The sequence below is a fragment of the Nanorana parkeri genome, unplaced genomic scaffold (genome assembly GCF_000935625.1).
Source record: "Nanorana parkeri isolate BGI_ZX_2015 unplaced genomic scaffold, ASM93562v1 scaffold120, whole genome shotgun sequence".
NCBI classification, from domain to species: Eukaryota; Metazoa; Chordata; class Amphibia; order Anura; family Dicroglossidae; genus Nanorana; species Nanorana parkeri.
In genome coordinates this window covers 961,263-982,589 of record NW_017306388.1, presented here as the reverse complement: position 1 = coordinate 982,589, position 21,327 = coordinate 961,263, and the positions used below count along the sequence as shown (strand labels likewise).

General features: G+C 44.2%; 1 protein-coding gene across 1 annotated transcript in view; it reads left to right on the top strand.

The window, feature by feature from the left end:
• The first annotated feature begins 8,911 nt into the window (after positions 1–8,911).
• Positions 8,912–21,327, top strand: part of PARVG (parvin gamma) — a 43,649-nt gene continuing 31,233 nt past the window's right edge. The window contains exons 1-4 of the mRNA XM_018553460.1: positions 8,912–8,969; positions 9,605–9,669; positions 13,108–13,210; positions 15,508–15,648. Of these exons, the coding sequence (XP_018408962.1) occupies positions 8,912–8,969; positions 9,605–9,669; positions 13,108–13,210; positions 15,508–15,648 (367 nt within the window). The remainder of the gene's footprint in view (positions 8,970–9,604; positions 9,670–13,107; positions 13,211–15,507; positions 15,649–21,327) is intronic.

Genomic DNA, 21,327 nt, shown 5'->3' with positions numbered 1-21,327 from the left:
TTTTTGTATTAAACATTCTTGTATTTATTACACATTTAACTCATTTGGATTTTTGTTCGATATGAATATCAATTTATTAAAATGTGCATTTCACAGTTACAAAGCGTTGTCGTTTCTCACTAACATTTACGCATCAGTTTTTTTTTTCCGGGCCCCCCCCCCCCGTTGACCCCCCTGTTTTATTGATCTTGCCAGTCAATATGCATTCCACTTCCTTTTTAACAGGCCAAATGTTCCAGCAAATGTTTGTTGCAGGGCTTGGGGCAAACCATTTAATACTGACAGGGGTGCTTACAACAGTCTGCTTTTAGTCATATGAAATCAGCTTAAAGTGAACCTTTACCCCTTTCACTAAAAATCATATCACTATGTAGCTCTGCATGCTGATATGAAATCGTGTTACTTTCAATAACTAAACAACATTTCTTTCTTTTACTTACAATTACTGTTTTTCCACTTTCCAGTCTACTTGGGCATTAGTGGTGTAATGACGTTGCATCCTCGGAAGGTTACATCCGCAGTGCATTGCTGGGAAATCCCATCTATAATCTCACAAGATCTCAGGTGAAGCCATTTTTCTTCCCTGAGATGAAGTGCATGGTCACATGTTCTAGTCACATGCCAGAGTTCCAGGAAGTAAACAGATGCATCAATCTGCCCTTAGTAAAATGTGTTTAATGTGAGCAGAATGGGGAGTAAAAATAAAGAATACAAAGCCGGCAATTATCTAGAAGTATGTGTTTGTCGATTGTCATTACTAAACATTTCTAAAGGTGCTTTGTTGTCATATAAAAGATATGGGTAAAGTTCCTCTTAAATACTTCCAGGAGCATGAAAAAAAAAGGTGTTTGAAGTCTCTTGGTTTGTCTCTGTTTTCTTCATCCTGAGTAGAAAAGCCTGTGCCCTCCCAGCATGCTGCAGAGAAGGAGCTTTGCTTTGTGTGGAAGCAGTGGTATCTCTGCAGAGGTCTTACACATCCCCTGCTAAGTCATATATCTAGAGCTCTCCAATTAGCATGAAGCACAAGGTTTGCTGATTGCTAGCTGCATTAATTGTTAACTAAATGGTTAACCAAAAAGTGTGATTCTAATTGTTCCCCATTTCATCCAAGGCTCAGATGTTTTGGCTTGATCTCTTTAATCAATAATTCTGTTTTAAAACGATAAAAGTCTTTTGAATAGGCAGGGGGATTTCTCTCTCTCTCTCTCTCTCTCTCTCTCTCTCTCTCTCTCTCTCGTGTCACAAGGCAAATCGTTTGGCTGGTTTCTTAAGGTGAAAGGTCATTCACATGTATCCATTGCAGTAACGTGTGGGAAATGGCAAGTGCAAATGCCAAAAGCACTGTTACAATGGTAAAGAACGCACCTGGACTGCAGCACAGCACAATGCACGTTCCATGCGTGTGCTGCATTTAAAAACAAAATTGAACAAATTATTAAGGTGTGCGGTCAGCCCATTACAAATTAACGCGCTGCCCTAACACTAAAAAAGCTGGACTCCGGGGGAAAACCCCTTAGCCTTGCGGTGGGTCCCGCTCTGCACTGCAAGGGGTAACTGCATGTTTTGCCTATGAGATGATGAATAAGGTGATATACTTAACTTATTCCTCACTCCTGCAGTCTTCCTCCTCCTATGTGTGACCAGACGCAGGTCTGTGATGTCATTCCTTACAATGCAGGACCAGCAGTCTTGCATTTTATGTGAAGACACCAATGGCCAGCCCACAACCCAAGACGTCGGGCAATGCAAAACTGGACCCAAGTGAAAAATTGTAGGGGCAGTCCAGATACCAAGCGCTCTGAAGAGAGAGTCCACACACGTGTATATGTATGGGCAGGGGGTGATGGCGGTGTGCGGCTTCCACGTGTAATAATAAAACAAAAAACGGGAAAAGGGTAGCGCCACGACCGGGTAAAGAATTGTAGTAGACCAAACAAAGGAGCCTGGTTGTGAGTGGTCCAACTGGCTTAATGGTGCTGAGGAAGCGAACAGGTGTGCTCCATCTCGGTGGTTGGGGATCAGCGGGAACATAAAGAGAAACAATGGAGAGGTGAGAAATCACACTTTAATGGGATCAATGTGTAGAGTGTATATAAGTGAATATATTTATGCTTCTCAGCTCCTTCTAGTGGCCATAATGCGATATTGCATCACCATACATTTGATCGGAAAATAAATTATATTCAGAATGTTAGTTTTTTACATTATTTGTAGGGATGCACAGATACTTTTCCAGTACCAGTGCAGATACTTGGCATTTTCATGAGAACTACCAGGGTTGCAGCGTTTGCAGCTGGGACCTGGCTCTGGCGCTCCACCACTGTCCTTAAATCATTAGTCGATATTGTTTTAGAAAAACTGTCACATGACAATAAACAAAAATGTATCAGTACTTGTAAGTACTCGGCAAGTACCAGTACTCGTACTCGCAAAACTGGTATCGGTGCATCCCTTTATTTATATTTATAAAAACAAAATCGTACATTAAAACAGATGTACAAATCCCAGGAGCTCCGTGTGCTCCTTACAAATGACAGCTGCCTCCTAATTTTTGAATTTTTCTCTAGTCTAGTCTTGGAGCTCAAAAGTATCGGTACATGTACTTGTACCGAGTACTGTACTATCTGTGCAACCCTAATTATTTGCACAAATCAAATGTTTGCAGATATTCACAGGGTGCAAGCCCTGCAAATTGTTTATAAATAGACCCCTTAATGTGAAGGGGGCCAACACATTTTCAAAGTAGCTCAATTTTACTGGATAATAGTCAAACTTACAAACCCGAAGACATACTCCTAGCTCTGTTACTCTTAACAACAAAACTTTCCTTTTGCACTAGGAACTTGAAAAGAGAATCTTGTTGCTATGGGCAATAGAGTTTTTATCTCCAGACTTCTAGGGTCGCTTATCCCAATATAAAATACTTTCTTTGTGACTTTCTTCTAAAGGAAAAAAGAAATTCTATATTATATATGATTGGACTCTTTTGAAGTAAATGTCGTTAGACGCAATTACAGATAATGTCGGAAGCAGTCAGAGACCAAATTCCCGAAAAGCAATTTATTTCCATTCACGGCAGAGTCAGCGTTTATGCAGCTGACTTCAGATCTCTCTTTTGCCATTAGACTCCGCGTAACACGCCATCTTTGGGCCACAAGTCTGAACATTACAAGGAACGGGCACCTTTTGAAGCTACTTTTGGAAATGTAAAAGGCGTCACTGCCTTCGGAATAAAGACTCAATTAGCATTTTTAAAGCAGACATTGCATTATGATCGTGTTAAAGAAAAGAAAATAACACCCATTTTAGCAGACTTGCTGGTCACCCTGTCTGGTCCTCACATGAACTACATTCCCTTTCATCAATTCACTACATCAATCTGCATTAACCATGTTTGACCATAGTTAGACTTCAAAGGAAATAGTTACGGCTTTAAATCACAAATCTATCAGGGTTATTTACAAAAGGGTGAGGAGTTTGGAGAAGACAGGAGAAGTGAACAATCTAGGCCAACATGCCTGATTTGGAAAAATTCTTCAATTCAGTTCACTTTCCAGTTCAGCTATGTTGTCCTAGATTGTTCACTTCTCCTGCCTTCTCCAAACTCTTCACCCTTTTGTAAATAACCCTGTAAGTTTGTATCTTTCTTTTTTTTTTTTAATCCTCCCTTACTCCCTTTGGGTTTTTGTTTAGGACTACATTCTCTCTCCATGCACCAGTGCTGCCCTCTGCATCCTCTTCTGCTGATTAATTGAATGACAGCCAGCATCACTCAACTCCTTCTTGTGAGCCCAGGTTGTCATGGACACACCCCCTGGGGACGGTGGGTGTTATCCCACCAGCCTGGGTCTACAGTTTTGCTGCCTTGAAGAGGGCTTGCATGCCATTACAAGTGTTGTTCAGTGCGACAATAAGGAAAGCCCATCACTGCTGCTGGACTAGAAGAAGGACTAGTAATGTCACCAGAAGACCGCTGGAATTAGGGAATTTTTCTTTTAATGGCGGGGGAACTGGGGATGGGCTTTAATGCAGTTTGTCATATGACAGGGATATAATGTGTTTTTATTTCCAGACAAGAGCATACTTTTCAATGTTTCTTAAGGCGAACCTCCTCATCAGTGGTCATTCATCATATTCAGTGAACTTATGAGTCTGACTTGGTTTGAGCCTTTTGCATTCCATCATATGTCTGTTCTGGGCGGGGGAAGGTAAGGACAGGGAGCCAATCAGGTGTGCTGTATGCAAATATATTGACATAGAAAATGCTGCTAGGAGGAGAGCAGAGTGAACAGAAGGGTGATTTTATCAGTCTCCTGCTGCTCGCTCCCTGTCCATTCACAGGTTGGGGGGTGGAGAGAGGATTCCACTGTATTCCTCAACTTTAAAGTTCTCATTTAGGTCTCGGGTACCTGTGTGAAGGACTTTTACTTACCTGATCCCCGCTCCTGCAGGCTCTGAGACTGGCGCCCACAGCTTCTTCCCCTCTACGACCTGGCGGTTGGAGGCCTGCTGACATCATCATGTCTGATGCAGGGCCCATAGCCCTGCAATATACGCGAAGACGCCGAGGGACAGTCCAAAACTCAGAGCTTAGGAGGGAATCAGGGATCTGATAAGTACAACTGCTTTACCCCGGTACCATAGAAAGGAACAGTGAACCCTTGCAGTGCGTGGAAGGCCCCACTACAAGGGGAGTGTTTTTTTAAATGGAGAAGGCTTTAGGTAGTGTCATCCACCTGGCTGGGCTGTGAGGCAGAACAGTGTAAATCTCAGGCCCGGATGGACAGAAATACAAATGCTTTGGCAGGTAAAACAGACTCTGTATATGTATTTCACCGTTGCATTTAGCTGTTTCCTGGATTCGGCTTTAATTCAGTACAATATCCCTGTGCACCTTTACAGTTTGTTGCTTTTACAATATTGACGTTGCTTCTAAGGCAGAGCAACCTCGAGCCCTGCGTGTACCACAGGCAGAAAGAAATGGGGAAGTATTTTATGCTGCTTCAGCGTCGACTTGGTGTCATCATCACGCTTTCAATATTAAACACGCAGGATGAGGAAGTGAAGGGGCAACATTACCTCTTACGTTCACATTTCCGAGGTGTAGCAGTCACAGAGCTCAGCATTGCATGCCTCTTGAGGGCCGGGCACAATAAGGACCAGCAGCAAAGGCCTCTGGGTAACACGGAGAGTCCTGAGCAGGTGAGTTTATAAGAACTGTCTTCATGTAGTCTTATACAGATGAGTAATGATCTGATGATGGCTATGAGCAGACATCTTTTTTTTTAAAGTGTATATAATCCCTGACAATGTACTTCTCTTATCTGCTCCTTTTTAATCTGTCGAATATACAAAGGAAAGCTTTTTGCTACATTAAGGTTACCATTAGTTTGAGAGGTCTGTGCCTGGGAAACAAACGTCCCCTGCGGCAGTGAAATGCAGCCATATACAGCCAGTTTTGTACTTGCCGTGATAGCTGCCTCTAGGACTCTGCGTCACTTACTACTGACCCCTGAACTCTGCATCACTTACTACTGACCTCTGAATCCCAGGTCACTACTGACACCTGAACCCTGTATCACTTACTACTAACCCTTGAATACCCATGTCACTTACTACTGACCACTGAACCCTGCATCACTTACTACTGACCCCTAAACTCTGCATCACTTACTACTGACCCCTGAACCATGCTTTATTTACTACCGACCCTTGAACCCTGCGTTACTTACAACTGACCTCTGAACTCTGCATCACTTACCCCGAAGGTAAGACCTAACGCTATCTTCAGGGATTTCTGTAATATAAGACCTACCCCGAACTAGGTCTTATTTTCGGGGTAGGTCTTATATTACAGAAATCCCCGAAGATAGCGCTAGGTCTTATTTTCAGTGTAGGTCTTACTTTCGGGGAAACACGGTAACCCCTGAACTATGCTTTATTTACTACTGAGCTCTGAACTCTTCATTACTTGCTACTTCCCCCTACTTGTGACCCCTGTACTCCATGTGTTACCTACTGATGTCCCCTGTACTCCATGCGTTACCTATTGCTGACACCTGTACTCCATGCATTACCTTCTCATGACCCCTGTACTGTATGCGTTTCTTGCACCTGACTTGTTTATTCCATGTGTTACCTACTCCTGACCCTGCACTACACATGCTTGACCCATAGAAGAGTAGGCTCAGGGTTTATTTAACCATGCATCTTCAGCCACTCCCATTGTTAGCGCAAATTGACTGCAAACATGATTCACTCCTTATAGTGCCTTGGGCACTTTGTCTTTAGATTTTTAATGTCTCCAGAAATCTGTGACCGATTGCTTTAGGGCATGCTAAAAAGAAGGGGGTGTATACAAATGGGGGTGTGGTTTTATGGGTGTGATTACAAGTGGGTGTGGTCAGTAGGTTGTCCCCAGATTTCATTCTGGTAACCTTATTTCTGTTCAATAGGTGCAAAAAAAAACCCCCCAATATTCTGACAGAAATCCAGTGTTGTCCTGTGCAGTCCTATCTTAAACAATTTTATATGAATTTTATCAGGAAGTGTCTTAGGATGGAGAATATGAGAGGTGCTGTGTAGTCCTCCTAACACACTTCCTGGCCTAGGATGACAATGCTGTTCCTCAATAGACACAGTACATTGAGCAAGCCTTGTCACCCTAGGACAGGAAGTGTGTTATTGGCAGATTCACCAGGTGAGAATAAAGGGAAAACAATAATGCAGCCACCACATTAAAGGACTGCTAAGCTGAAACCTTTGGCCTTTTGGCCTGGTCTCAGCACTGCTTGAGTTGCATGAAATATATGCATATAAAGTACAGAGAGACCACTTTATTGATAAGCATCCTAAACAAAATCATCTATGGCAAATCTTCTAGTTTGTTCAATCATCTGTAACCATTATTTCAGTTTTTATCAGAACCACATGTTTGCCCGGCATAAATCCTACCGAGAAAGTTCTTACTGGCCACTTACACATTCTCACTGGATAGAAAAACAGAAGCTAGCCCTTTATTCAGCAAAGGTAAACTAGTTTCAGAGGGGTGCACTGCAGAGCTGAGCGCAGGCATCATTTAGTGTCCTGTGCTCTCGAGATGGATTTTGAAAGGTTTGAAATGACTGACAAGTTTGCTTTAAAGCCGAACTACAGACCGTTATAAAGAATAAGACATCATAAGACATCCATGCAGCTCTGTGTTGAATAAAACATCAACATTTTTTTTTAATGTAAAGAGTATAAGCATGTGAATTAAATTTGATGTTTTCTGCAGTTCCTGTAAAACAGAGCTTAAACTGGAAGAGGGAGAAGAAGCACAAGGAGTCAGTCTATCGTGCTGTCATGGTCATGTGCTAACAAGAAACAAGCTGATAGGAGGAGAGAGCAGAATGACAGACAGATAAGCTCATTAGTCACTGCTGCTCCTCCTTTTTATTATCCAATCAGAGGCTGCGGGAGGGACAAGACCTGTTCATGTCACATAACTACTGCAGAGAAAAAGCAGGTATTTTTACCTGCCATATCAAAATTGGCCACAAGATGGAGCTGAAGAGAAAACATTTCTGTTAATAGCGGCTTAGATTTTTTCCCCTTTAATAACACTCCCAACATTCCTCTGCCCAAAGAGAAGAAAACAAGAACAATTTGGTAGCAGGGCCTCCATTTTAGGACTGAGGAAAGAGGAATTCACTGCCATCCGCAGCACGTCTGGAGGAGAGAGCCCAAATCTCTCTTAGGCAGCATCGCTGGCATGGATGAACTTGTTTCTTCCCATATACTGTATGTGAGACGACACTATGTTTACATGTTTCATATATTGATTGTATGTTTCCATGTTCTTTTTTACTAGTTTCACCCCACCCTTTTGTTTTTGTTAATTAAGCATCAAGATTTCACTCTGCACTGGATTATTGCAGAATAGGAGGGTTTAGCTGCATGTCGTGCTATACACAGGCCACAGGGTAACGTATAGCAGGGACATTACCGAATCCATTCACTTTGTGAATACTATTTCTTTTTGTGATGTTTCCTTATGTTTTTAGATCCTTGGTTCTCTCTCTGGTGGGTTATGACCCAAAAGTGGGTCGTGGCCCTGTGTTCAGTGGGTCGCCACATGCCTTCCACTTTTCTAGGTCGGAGGTTTTCTCAACCTCCTCCTAGCGCAGCACTGTCAGTTCTCCTGCCGAGAAGCCATTCAAAATATGCTGCCCAATGCTGAGTGTCAGCTTGAGGTGGGATGGGGCTATGTCAGCGAGGGAGCTCTATCCATATGTGGATTGCTTACAGCTCTCTCCTGTGTCCTGTAGAGGTGCCTGGATCGAAGTGATGTCCCATTCTGGCCCCTGGCACCTCTACAGGGTGTGCAAGGGAGCTGTACAAGCAATGCATATATGGATGGAGCTCCATCACAGCACTGGCTGAGGATCCACTCCAGTTCTCGTAAGGTAGGGAGACTGGGTGGATCTAAAAATAAAAATTTTTTGGAGTGTGTATGTGTGTGAAATTGTGTCTGTGGTTGTGTGTGTCTGTCAGTGTTTTTGAGGGCCCATTCACACTAGTAGAGTGCATTAATCGCACAGTCCCGTGTGATTAACACATTGTACCACGCAATCGCACCTACCGCACGTTCTGGTGTGGAAGGTGCATGGAATTGCCATTCATTTAAATGACACACCAAACACATCTCCCACCCACAGTTCTATTGCCCACATCAGAACTCGCGGTACCACAATGCCGTGCGTTCCATTGTATAGCTACTTGGGTCACAGGTAAATGACAAAGGACAAATGTGGGTCCTGAGGTTACACAGGTTGAGAACCACTGCTTGAGAGTATCAGGAATAACTGTGATGCTGTGTCACAAATGTACTTGTTTATGGGTTTTGATTTTTATTTCTCCTGCAGAGCAAATGGAACTGTTGGCAGAGTCTGGCGATTCGCAAATGATATTTAACATAGAAACTCAAGGTAATGTTGAGTCATCTTATTGTTACAATGCTCTTAAACTTCAGAAGCTGAAAAAGACACTCCTCTTCTTTTACACTCTCTCACTTTTTACACACCTGAAAAAAATGTGAATTAAAGTTTAAGTGCATTTCCAATGTACCTATCCTTGGTTCCTCCAGTAGTTCTATAAGAGCAAATTGGGTCCTCCTTGGGGTATGTGCACCATAAGTACTCCTCTGCATTGAACACATGTATTGCATTGCAGGCATCTGGCTGTGCATGCATGTTCCTTCAGCTGTCTTTAAATGAACTTGGGACCCCCAAAATGTACAGCAATGCAATCTACAATTTAGGACACTTGCTGGTGTCAGCCGTCTGTCTGTACTTTCATGCACCTTTCCTTTGGCCCATTGCTATGACAGGCTACCTCACTGGTCAATAGGAAGGTGGCAAAGGGTACAGGTGAGCCTTTAACGCTACGAGAAACTGTTGAAGATCACAGATTACGTTTCAATGGTCCCTGGGCTAATTTAAGGAGGGCTGAAGGTACCTGCAAGCACCTCCAAGTGACAGGGATACTTTACCAAGGGGAATAGAAATTATTGTATGTATCATCTGCTGTTTTTTGTTGATAAGGACTTATAACCTGTTTGCAGGTGAATCCAGGAAGTTCCTTCAGCCCAGTGCGGATAATGACCCTAAACTTCAAGAACTGAAGATGGTATGTTCTACAGGGGTTAATCTTGACAAAAAAAAGCTTCACTGGGTGCACAAAAAGGGGTGGCAGCTAAAAGTCTTGCCACTCAATTGACCACCTTAGCAAAAAGAGCATTGTTTTGGGGAGTTTTGAAAACAATTGTTAACTATATGTAGAGCCTGGTGGGCTAGGTCAGCCCCTGGCTTCTTGTATCTCTTGAGCATTTCAATCATGAGATCTCCCTGCCATAATTCCTGACTCTGTTCCTACAATCTCACATTTAATTTTCTAATTTGTATTGAGATTGTAGTCCATCACAGGAGTGAGCTTGGAGAGGTGACTACTTTACAACACACACAGGAACCATGGGGAACAAAAGTAGTCACCCTCCAGAAGGAAGGACAGTGTCCGCACCAATTCAGAAAGGATTTAAAGTGACGTTAAAGGCTGCTAATGTAAGGACTTACCTAAAATGATGCCTCTTAATCCGATCATCTTCTTCTTTCCTGTAGTTTTTAGCTGTCCCTCCAGCACTGGTGCTGGTCTCCGATCCAGCGCTGATTCCTCTGTCTTAACTGGCACTTCCTGTCCCACGGAGCCTGTGCGGGTGCACGCTGCTGCATTCACTTACCTTGTGTCTCTCCTCGTCTCCCGGCCAAAGATCTGAAATGCGCATGCGCCCGCCCCAAGGTCCTTTGCGGCCGCCGAGAATTTTCAGATGTTCGGACGGGAGCGCGCGGCAAAGACACAGGTAAGTATTAATTCTTTGAAAAAGTTTTCTTTTTAATCGTTTTGCATATATCTATTGCTTGCTATCAGCAGATATATGCAAAAACCGCTGGGGGTTTAATAACCCTTTAAAGGAGAACTATGGGGTCAGGGCTTTTCCCCATAGTTCTCCTTAGGGTAACGGGAGGACACAAACTAGCGTCCTCCCGTCACCCAAAGCTCAGTATACCGTGAGCTGCAGCTCGCGGTATACTGTGACGCCGCAGCTGAAACAGATCCCGACAATTATGTGACAGCTGGCTTTGCTTATCTAGAGGCAGAGTCAGCTGTACCCGCCCCCCTCCCCCGTCCGTTCCGCCAGTCAGCGCTGGAGGATGGGAGGGGGGAATCCAGCCCCTCCCCTGTCACGGCTGCCCAGTCCTGCCCATAATTCTGCCCATTGCCGTTGTTAATGTCTCAAAGCATCATGGGAGTTGTGCTGAGTAGGAAAAAAATATGATGTTGGCTGTCTCAATGTTCCTCCTCCCAGGAGCCTATTATAGGTATACTGTGATACTAATAATGAAGACCACATTAAAAGATCTTTGTTACAGAAAGTTATTCTTTACTGTGTATGTCCCACTAGGGGGACATTTCCCTTCACTTCCTGTCCTGCAGATGCAAATGAGCAGAAATCTCCCCAAAGTAGGGGGGAATTTCAATCTTGATGGCTCCCTCACCTTTTGCTTCAGAAGGAGGGGGTGATTCTTTGGTTCTAACCTTTCCCCACTCTATTGAAATACAAAAATAAAGTTTGCCCTTTACGTTCACTTTCAGATGGCCCACAACTTCTAAAACTCTGAAAATTCTAATACGCGTGTTTAACGCGGCCATGTTCGATATAAATAGCTTGGCGGACTTCTTTAAAATAACATTGCATGCAATTACCATTCGCCCCTGATTACAAGAGAGGGCCGTAAAAAGAATCCCATTTGCCTGGTTATTAGTTGGATAAGAAGAGAAGAAGTCACAAGTGACGGGCTAATTTGCAAGTTATTACCCAGAATTCCATGGTGCCATTTAATCAGCCTGTGATGGGGAGCCTGGGACAATGGAGATTGGTAGGAAACGAATGGAAATGTATTCATAACAATTTATCTGGCCTATTATTAAAAAGTTATCAACCTGTTATCCTTCAACAAAGGGCTTGCTATGAAAAAAGGAGGCTTTTGTCATGTGGAATGCAGATTTCACTCGGGATGTGTCAGCTAAGTGGGTTTTGTTATGTTTCAGATTAAGACTGAAATCCTAAAGGAGCACTCCAGTCAGGAAATAAATTGCCAGTAAACTTGCATAACATCCAATTATTAGAAGGGCAGATGAAAAGGAACTGAAAGCAAAAAGCTTTTTTAAAAGTTATTGTACTGTCCCCAGAACTTAAAGAGAACTGGTCATGGTTAGGATGATGTTAGTGTAGCGCTCACCCCTAAGGAGCCGCTGGAATAACCGGGTCATCACTAGTCTGTCTAGGGGATTTGGTCTTCAGCCGCCCCATTAGCATTATCCGCCCTCTTCTAGTGCCCACAAAACCGATTTCCACTCCAGTAATACAATGCTGAAAAACTTTTATTAACATCTTCATACTGAGTAGAGAGGGTATAGGGATCCTAGACATCCAGGGTGTAACAGACATAGACTCCAGACTTAACAGACCTTTTTAGCATCTCAGTGTAGATCCATTTGTAGTACAGTGAATAGTAATTGGAGTTACAGATGAGCAGGGGTGAGCACAGATCCTCAGCAGGAGAGACACCAGCCATGCTCCTGAGGTTCTCTAGATTCTGAGTACCTTCAGTAGCCATCCACTTTCCTGTTTCTCCTCCTCTGGCAACAGCACAGGCCCCCTCCATACTGGATGCCCAGGGAAACACTTCCCACACTCCAGCCTCTGCCCACCCCCAGGCCCCAGGCCTAGCCTGGTGGGTGGCTGGACAGCACCCAGTCCTGTGCTAATCCATGGCTGGTCCCGACTAGTCTGACCACATGGCAAATCCCTCCAGTATATGCACCCTATCCCAGCATGCACCACTGGTTGAAAGAAACCCAGTGATTGGCTGCTGTCCTGTACATACACTCACAGTGCCTCTCATTGGCTGTCCCACTATACAGCAGAGTCACATTCCACCCAGGGGGGTACAGCCAGTGCCAGACACCTCGAACTAACCAGATAAATGCCACTATAATCCAGCCAGGCTGACTACAGCCCTGGCAATCACTAAATGTCTAGCAGCCACATCACAAAAGGGGGCTATATTGTGCATGTTGTAAGGTATACACTGCAGAGCTCCCTGAAAGCCCTAAAATTTAACAGTTGTCAAGTTTGCAAATCTAAAGTTCATCCCTAAAGTCATACCTCTATCCTTCATCCTTCCCCTTATCACATGTACCGGTACTGTAGAAAATCACAAGGTAAGAGGCTGCAGCAGGGGCTGATCTGTGTCATCACTGAGCATCTCAATCTAGGCAGTAGATGGTGACCCTGGTAATTACACTGATGCACCCTGATATACAGATGACCATGAGAAGGAGTAATTACAAATGTGCACCTGAAATACAAAGATATAGAAGTGATTTTAAACAATAATTTCCAGGTAAATAACAAACATGTACTAAGAACTTAGTAGAGGCTGTAGACAATCTATTTTGTAGAGTAGGTTCGATTGTTTCTTTTTTTTTTTTTCTGTTTTCTTCCAGTTTCTTATTGACTGGATCAATGATGAGTTAAAGCAGGAACACATCATAGTACAGAGCTTAGAGGAAGATCTCTTCGATGGGTTAATTCTTCATCACCTTTTACGTAAGAATTTCTTACACCGTCTTCTAATCTGCCGGAGATCAGGAGCTCAAGCTGTTGGTATAGATTGGCTGATGGATTTGGCTGAGATTCACATCTCCGACGTGTTTACCATCTCAAGTTTAAACTCGGCTGTGTGTAAAATGCATGCCTATTTTCTTCCCCCGGACTGAAGCAAGATCTCAAAGAAAAGAAGAGGAATTTCATTTTATTTTTACCTTCTTCTCGGTGCTCGGAAAATGGAGATGAGTGTTTGAATGTCATCCTTTTGTGATGGTTGGAAAACATATCTATGTGTCTATGAGGATAGCTGTCCCCTACTTAATTAGATGTAAGCCCCAAATGAATGACATTTCGTTTTCTAAAGCACTCTGCAAATAATTGACATTTTGATATTTAAATAAAATACTACTTGATAGAAAAATGTAAGACGTAGTATTTTATTTAGGAATAAAAAACGGTAATTGTTTGCAAAGTGCTTTAGCAAACTAAATGTCATTCACTTGGGGTTTACCACTACTTTAAGCAGGGGTCAGCTAGCCTCATAGATACAGATATGTTTTCCAACCATGACAAAACCATCAAACACTCCAACTCCCTCTTTGCAGCCACTTCCAGTCTACATGCACTCCAGAGATTCATTCATGTCATTTGTCAGGGTGAGTTTTCTAATGGTGACAGTAGGGGGCTATGCTTGTGTTAAGTGTGTTAAAATGGCCACTTGCAGTCTCCATCGGAAATCCATGTGGCAGGGTGACCACACAAGAACGCATCTAGGAGACATGGTTAGAACATTGTCATCCTATTAAAAAATTGCCTGAAAAAGGGCCTTCATGGCAGGGCTACCAGGTATTATTTTAATGAAAGCTGACATTGACATTAACATTGTATAGTATTAATCTTGTACAAAACTCTTAGTGATCTTGTTTATATCTACTTTAACTCGATTTCACTTCATTCATCCATGGTAGCCAACGAACCTATGGATTCCTATGGCAGCAATCCCAGATGTCCCACTCAGATGTGGCCGCTGTACCAATTGAAGTTAAATGACAGGGTGACAGCAGCCGCATCTGTCAGCAGCAGTCCGCATGTAATCCATATGACTAGGTGACTATGAAAGAGCGCAATTGCGAGGCATGGGTAGAACCAGGGGCGTAACTAGAAGCCACAGGGCCCCATAGTAAAATTTTGTATGGGGCCCTGTGATTTCTAGTTAGGCACCATGCAGAGCCCACCTGAGATCCCACACAGCCGACCTGAGAGTGACCCTGCAGAGTCTCAGGTGGGCTGGTCACACCACTGCACACCTCTTACCTGTCAGCCCCGTTCCGCTGTCAGCCTCCTCCACCATCGTGCCCCGCCTCCTCCTCCACTGCCGATGGGTCTGGCCTGTTCCTTCTCCTCCACTGCCACCGGGCCCCGCCTCCTCCTCTGCTGCAACCACCAGGCCCTGGCCTCCTCCATCGCAGCTGCTGGCTGTCACTGACTCTGCAGAGGCTGTAAAGAGGCACGCGCCGCTGCACAGATCACTGACAGGTTGTCAGTGATCTGGACAGCGGCACGTTCCTCCTCACAGCCGCCAGTGACATCCAGCAGCCTGCGATGCCATAGCAACCCAGACGGCCTGCACAGCATCAGGGGGACCTCTTTGTTCCTCGTCCTGGCCGGGCCCCCCTGTGCCCCAGGCCCAATAGCAGCCGCCTGGGTCGCTATGGCGATAGTTCCGCCACTGGGTAGAGCATTGTCACCCTATAAAGAAAAAGTGCCTGAGTAGGATAGATGCGTCCAGCGACAGTCTTCTATTCTAAACCGCATGTAATAGTACCATGCACAATTACATGTGGATTGCCACTGACAAATACAGCCACCCTCACCCTGTCATTTATTTGAATGGGCACAGCAGCCACATCTGAATGGGCACATCTGGGATTCCTGCCGCAAGAATCCGTAGGTTCTTGCGACAGGAATCCCAGAAAGCCCCATGCGAATGTAACCTTACTCTGTTTTTTACTGACTTTTCATAATACCCCGACAATAAAATTCACAAATTCATGCATTAATGCATAACAACATGTGTTAGTGCACATATTTATTGTCCTGATTATAAAGAGACCCTCATTCCAATTTCCCACCAAGGCCCCCCATGGTATCTAGTTAGGCTACTTACGATTCAAACGCAGAAAAAATGACGCCATCATCCATTGACAGTGCCCTCATGTATAGTGAATCAGCTTTCAGATTCTGCATTTGAAAAGTCATAGCGCTTTCATCAATAATTGTTTGTTTCTTGTGTGCAGAAAAAATTGGAAACCTCACACTGGAAGTAGAAGAAATTACACTGTCCACAATCAACCAGAAGAGGAAGCTAGGCGTCATTCTGCAGGAGGTGTCCCGGTGTCTGCAACTGGAGGGCAGCCAGCTGAAGTGGAGTGTGGCTTGTAGGTACCACTTATTCTTATTGCAAGATATGTTCATGTCTGATAGAAGGAGAACTGTTGTTGATGGTTGATTGCTATGAGAAGTTAGAACCTTTTTTTCCTACCAACTTTATTGTGCAGCTTGTTATGTACATACATAAGAGCTGTAATACTGATGTGCCTCCTGTGATTAATCAGTGAATTATGGCTTCTTAAATACCGGTCAGGATCACAAAATATCATCACTCCCTACAGTGCCCAGAAGACCGGCATTATGTATAGGAGATGGCGTGCTGCAAGGTAAGATTTTTGTACTTTGCAGCATCCCTTTGCATATAACACCCAGATTTTTAATGAGAATGTACACATACAGTGTGATGTGTAAATTATTACTTTTTCCCAGGGCAATGTTAATGAAAGTAAAATTAAAGCCAAAACAGTTTTTTAGTTTTGGATAGAGTAAGTAAGGGTTATAACCCCTATGAGCTTTTTTTTTTGCGCCATCTGTGTCCCATTGGGGAGATTTCCCTTTACTTCCTGTCCAATAGCCACCTCAGGAAATGAGTCCTTGGTGGCTAGCAGGGTCACCAGAATTAGTGTGCCCACTGGAACATTTCCCATCTATTCCTGTTCTGATGACAATTTGGCATTTTGTTTCACTTTCATCTTATTTGTCAGCAGGACAGATAGAGAGGGTGAATCTCACTGACAGGGATACAGAAAGCCCTCCCTTTAATAATGCAGCCTAAGGCCCCATTCACACTGCGCGATTCGCAAATCGTGCGTTTGTCGCGCAATTTGCATTTTGCGCGATTTCGCGCAAATGCTTGCATTGAGCAAGCTAGAATCGCGGCAAAATCCGCTCCAAAAAGGGTCCTGCTGTAGCGACACACGACCCGCGACAGCAGGACCCTTTGCCTCATTGCCAAGCATTGGAGAGCGATATCGCGCGGTAAATAGCCGCGATATCGCAGGAATTACGGCGCGATAAATCGCTCAGTGTGAACGGGGCCTTAGGCTGTTGCCTCAGAAGGCATCTCTTTGGGTCCCGTGGGGGGCAGCAGGCAGAGCGCAATGGCCGCTCTTTTCCACCATGTTTGCATGGTGCCTGCCACCCCCTTTCCAGCCATAGTGTCCCAGGTTGATAAGAGCTGGGCGAGGAGATGTGTAAGGGCTCTGCATCTCCCTGCCCAGCTCTTAGCAACCTGGGATGCGCTTGCTGGCATCCCACTGACCTCCTGGCAACTGGTGAGGTCACTGGTTGCCAGGAACTCGGTTGGTCGACAGCCAGAACATCACAGGAGTTAGGCAGGGAGATGTGTAAGCAGGGGTGTCCCGAGGCTGGGTGTCTCCCGGAGTGGAGAAGGGGTGACACCCCCCGTGATGTCGCTGTGCATGCGCTGTCATCTTATCGACGCCTGCCGGCGGCCATCTTGGTGATGGACGCCGGGAAAGAGAGGAGGGAACATTCACCCGGCGGGATGAGGTATGCCGCCAGGTCCCCTACACTCTCCTGACACTGTTGGATTCTTGGACCATGCCTGACTTTTCATAGGGGGTGTCAGTCATTTTGGTGTCACCCCTCCAATGGGCCGCACCCCTCTTGTAGGGGGGCACCCCTGCAAACAGCAATAGAAACCTGATGGGTGTTCTAATTCCTCCCCATTCTATCCAATACTAAAAAAAAGTTTTGGCTTCATCATTTCCACTTTAAGGGAAGAGGACTTGGATGTGTCAGGCACGCCCTATTTTGTTTGGGAGTACCTCATACACCCAACTTTAACTGATTAAGAATTCCTCTAAGCTCTATTAGTAGCTCAGAAAGCTATGTCATATAACCTCAATTCCATTTCACATGAACTCTCACAAAAATCCTAGGATGTCTACTCCATTTCACTTTAAGTCAGCGTGTTTTGGGCACTTTAAAGCATGTTTTCATGTTTTCACTTGGATTTACTGTCCGGGCTGAGGTTAAAAGATTTCCCATTTCTCTGATAACAACTCAAAATGTGCAGCTGGTCCTTCAAAGGAACTCGCACACTATATTGTTATTCAGCAGATGTCCACATAATCTCACGTTAATTACTGGCTCGTTTAATGCAACCAATGCCCTTGCCAGAAATATGGCACATTAAACCCTATCAGAAATAAACAAGGAACAGAAGGTGAAACTGTGTTTTCTTTTTCAAAGAATTATGAGAAATGGTTAAAATATCTAATGTCTTAAAATTTGAATTAAGTGATATACAGGTGACACTCGAATAATTAGAATATCATGCAAAAGTAATTGCAGTAAGTGCTGCAAAAGGGGCCCAAACCAAGTACTGAGTACATATGCATGCTTGTACTTTTCAGAGGTCCAATATTGTTCTATGTACAATCCTTGTTTTATTGATTGCATGTAATAATCTACTTTTTTGAGGTTGTGGATTTGGGGTTCTTGGGGTTTTAATGAGCTGTAAGCCATAATCATCACAATTATGACAAATCACGGCTTGAACTATCTTGCTTTGCATGTAATGAGTATGTCATACATTAGTTTCACCTTTTAAGTTGCATTAGTGAAATAAATGAACTTTGCACGATATTCTAATTATTCGAGTTTCACCTGTATGTAGTTAATATTATTTACAACGCAGAGGGTTTTGCTGCCTTGCCTATATCGTTATATATAGCAAATAAGTGCTTGTACTTACACTGTAGTTGAATAGAGGGGTCCAAAAAAATGGTTCTGTTGACTTGGTCCACCGCAGAGCTCATTGCACCCTGAAAAACCACCTTAAACAGACCCTGTTGCCAAACTTTTCTTTTCAACAAAAATCATCCCATAAGATTGTCTGTGCATTTAATGTATTGTATCCATGCAGGGCAGCCATCAGAAATTTTGGGGCCCCTTACACGGCTTTAGACCCGACTCCCCCCACGCTCTGGAGCGGCAATGCTGGGGCCCTGCGCTGCTAGGGCCAGGGCCCCGCCTCCTCGCCCTTCACCGTCGGCCGATAGTCATGTAAGGGACCCGGTGGGCCCCCCAGGCTGCCCGGGCCCCTTACATGAGTATCGGCCGTACCCCCCCTGATGGCTGCCCTGTATCCATGTTATTTAACTGTAAAAGCCTTTGTTGTGTGGGCATCCAAAATCTCTGAGACCTCTGCTGGGTGCTACCATCTTGGATGTGATGTCAGAGGCCCCAGCAGACTCGGGGCTGTCAGTCAAGTGACACTCTATAGCAGGGGTAGTAAATTAAAATTCAAGGAAGTCAGGTGAATAAAATATTAATCGAGCCAAGGTCCAAATCACTGTCCAGAGAAAATGATCACTCGGTCCACCATTTAGGCTACATTCACACCTGCAGCAGTACTGTAACGTAGAGCTGCTGGTGTGTGTTCCCAGTCACAGTGCTAATTCATGGCTTACACGCACATGTTCAAAAGAATTAGATGGCAGGGCGGTTTTAAATTTTTTTTATTTTAATTTTATAATTTTTTAGCTTTTTATCACTTTTTATTTTTTTTTATTATCATTTTAATTTTTATAATTTGTATTTTTATTACTTTTTCATCACCTTTTAAATTTTTATATTATTATTTTTTTACTTTATCACGTTTTAAAATTTTCTGTTTTATTATTTTTTTATCACCTTTTTTTAACTTTTTTTCCACTTAGCTTTTGCTAACAAACCCCTATGTGACAGCATTTGGAAGTGACAGGTTCTCTTCATGGAGACATTAGGGATCTGTATACCTGGCACTTCAGTCGGCTTCTCACAGTTGAAGCATGACGAGCTAAGAGCTTGTCATGCTTCAGTGATCACAGAGCAGAGTGGGGAATGGCTGTTCCTTGTTCTGCTCTCGCTCTCCATTCTGACACTGTGTGCCGTGGTTCTGGACCTCCCAGAATAGCGGGGGACCCGAAAAAAACGTCCAGATCACTTGTAATTGTGGCAGCAGGCCCTGCCTGCCTGACTGATGTCATTGGTTGCAAGGTCGCCAGTGGTCCTAGCAGCCAATGACTGGAGGCGGGATTGCGCTAGCTTATGGCTTACAGTGGAAACACTGGCCTAGAAGACTGGTGTATCCACTGTCAGCCAGCCATAACCCAGTGCAGGTATGTGATCGCGGACTGCACAGAACCGCCACATGGTCTGTGTCCTAACTGTTTAATGACCACTACTCTATAGTATGTCCCTTCTCTCCTACACAGTATCAAAGGTGAGGGGAGGAGTGGAGGAGCTAGGCCAGCACAGAGAGTAATAAGACACTCCCAGAAGAGGAGAGGGACAAGACATTCAAGAAGGGAGAGGGTTGTGCTAGGCAATAAACTCTTCCTTGAATAGTCACATTTTTGAGCAAGTTGAAAAATACATTGCAAGCGAATAAAAACATTTATGGGAAGTAAAATCACTGCATGTAAGCATTTCATATTTAATTTTCCTGTGGTTTTACCTGCAATTCTTTGTTGGTGACAGGGTCTCTATAAGGGCAAATACACCAGATGCATTGGGGCTGTGCTGGCTGTTATTTCCAGCGCAGCCCCAACGCAAGACAAGGCAATTTGCCTTGTCACAGGCGATGGGAATGCGCTGCTGTGTGCTGAAAAAAAGTGAAACAAAACCCGACATGCTGTACTTTTTTCAGCGCAGCGTAATTCAACCGCCTCGCAACCTGCTGTGACCGAAGAGCTGTTGTGGAACCACAAATCCCATGAGGCATTGCAAAATTCCCACAGCCACAGACGACTCCCAGAGACAGATGCATCATGGGATTTGTAGTTCCACAACAGCTGGAGGGCCAGAGTTTGCCCTCCCCTGCCATATGGCAGCACAAGTCTGTAGGCAAGGTGCATTTGAGTGCCATTTAGAATGAAAGGCACCGCATTGCACAAACACTTGTAGCTTGCATTGCTTTAAGATGCAGTTACACACGTTCCCGCAATGCAAGAGTGTGAATGGGCCCCATAAAAATAATGACTATAAAATTGTGTTGGAGTGCGATGAACGCAGTTTGGGGAAAGCCCCTCATAAAACCAATGCAGATGTAGGTAAATGTACTATACTGGGAAGACGAGGACACTTCCAATCAACAGATGGCTCAGTACTCCCAGTAATGTGATCGGTGCTCAAACGCATCACACAGCAAAGAGCATGGAATATCGTACAATAGAACTCCGGATAATTATAGTTTCCCTGACAACCGTGCTGCCTTTACGTCAGCCCAGAGCGAATTTCAGCTCAGAAATATTGTGAACGGAAGACAAGAATATCAGCTCGTCAACTAAACAAACACTAATGATTGGTACAGACCGAGCTTTCCATTAAAGGCCCTTTCATTGCACAACATTTGACATTTCCTATATGTGGAGGGCCGCCATTAAAGTGAGTCCGGCCAAAACCGGGGAAGTGTTAGACCTCCTGGTGTCTGTTGGAGAGATTTCCCTTCACTTACTGTCCCCGTGACAAAGATTTTATCAGACAGGAAGAAAAAGTGGAAGAAAAATCTCCAAGAGGGTCACAGACAGGCCCCTAGACAAAAACAAGTGGTTAACCCATGCAGTTTGTGGGGGGTAGCTCCAGGGCAAGGGTTAATTTTCACAGTTCCACTTTAAAGAAGAATGAATCAACTTTTTAAAAAAGTTTTGGATAGAGTGGAGAGGAATTAGATCCCCTGCTGTCTATGTCCTCGTTAGGGAGACTGCCCCCCCCCC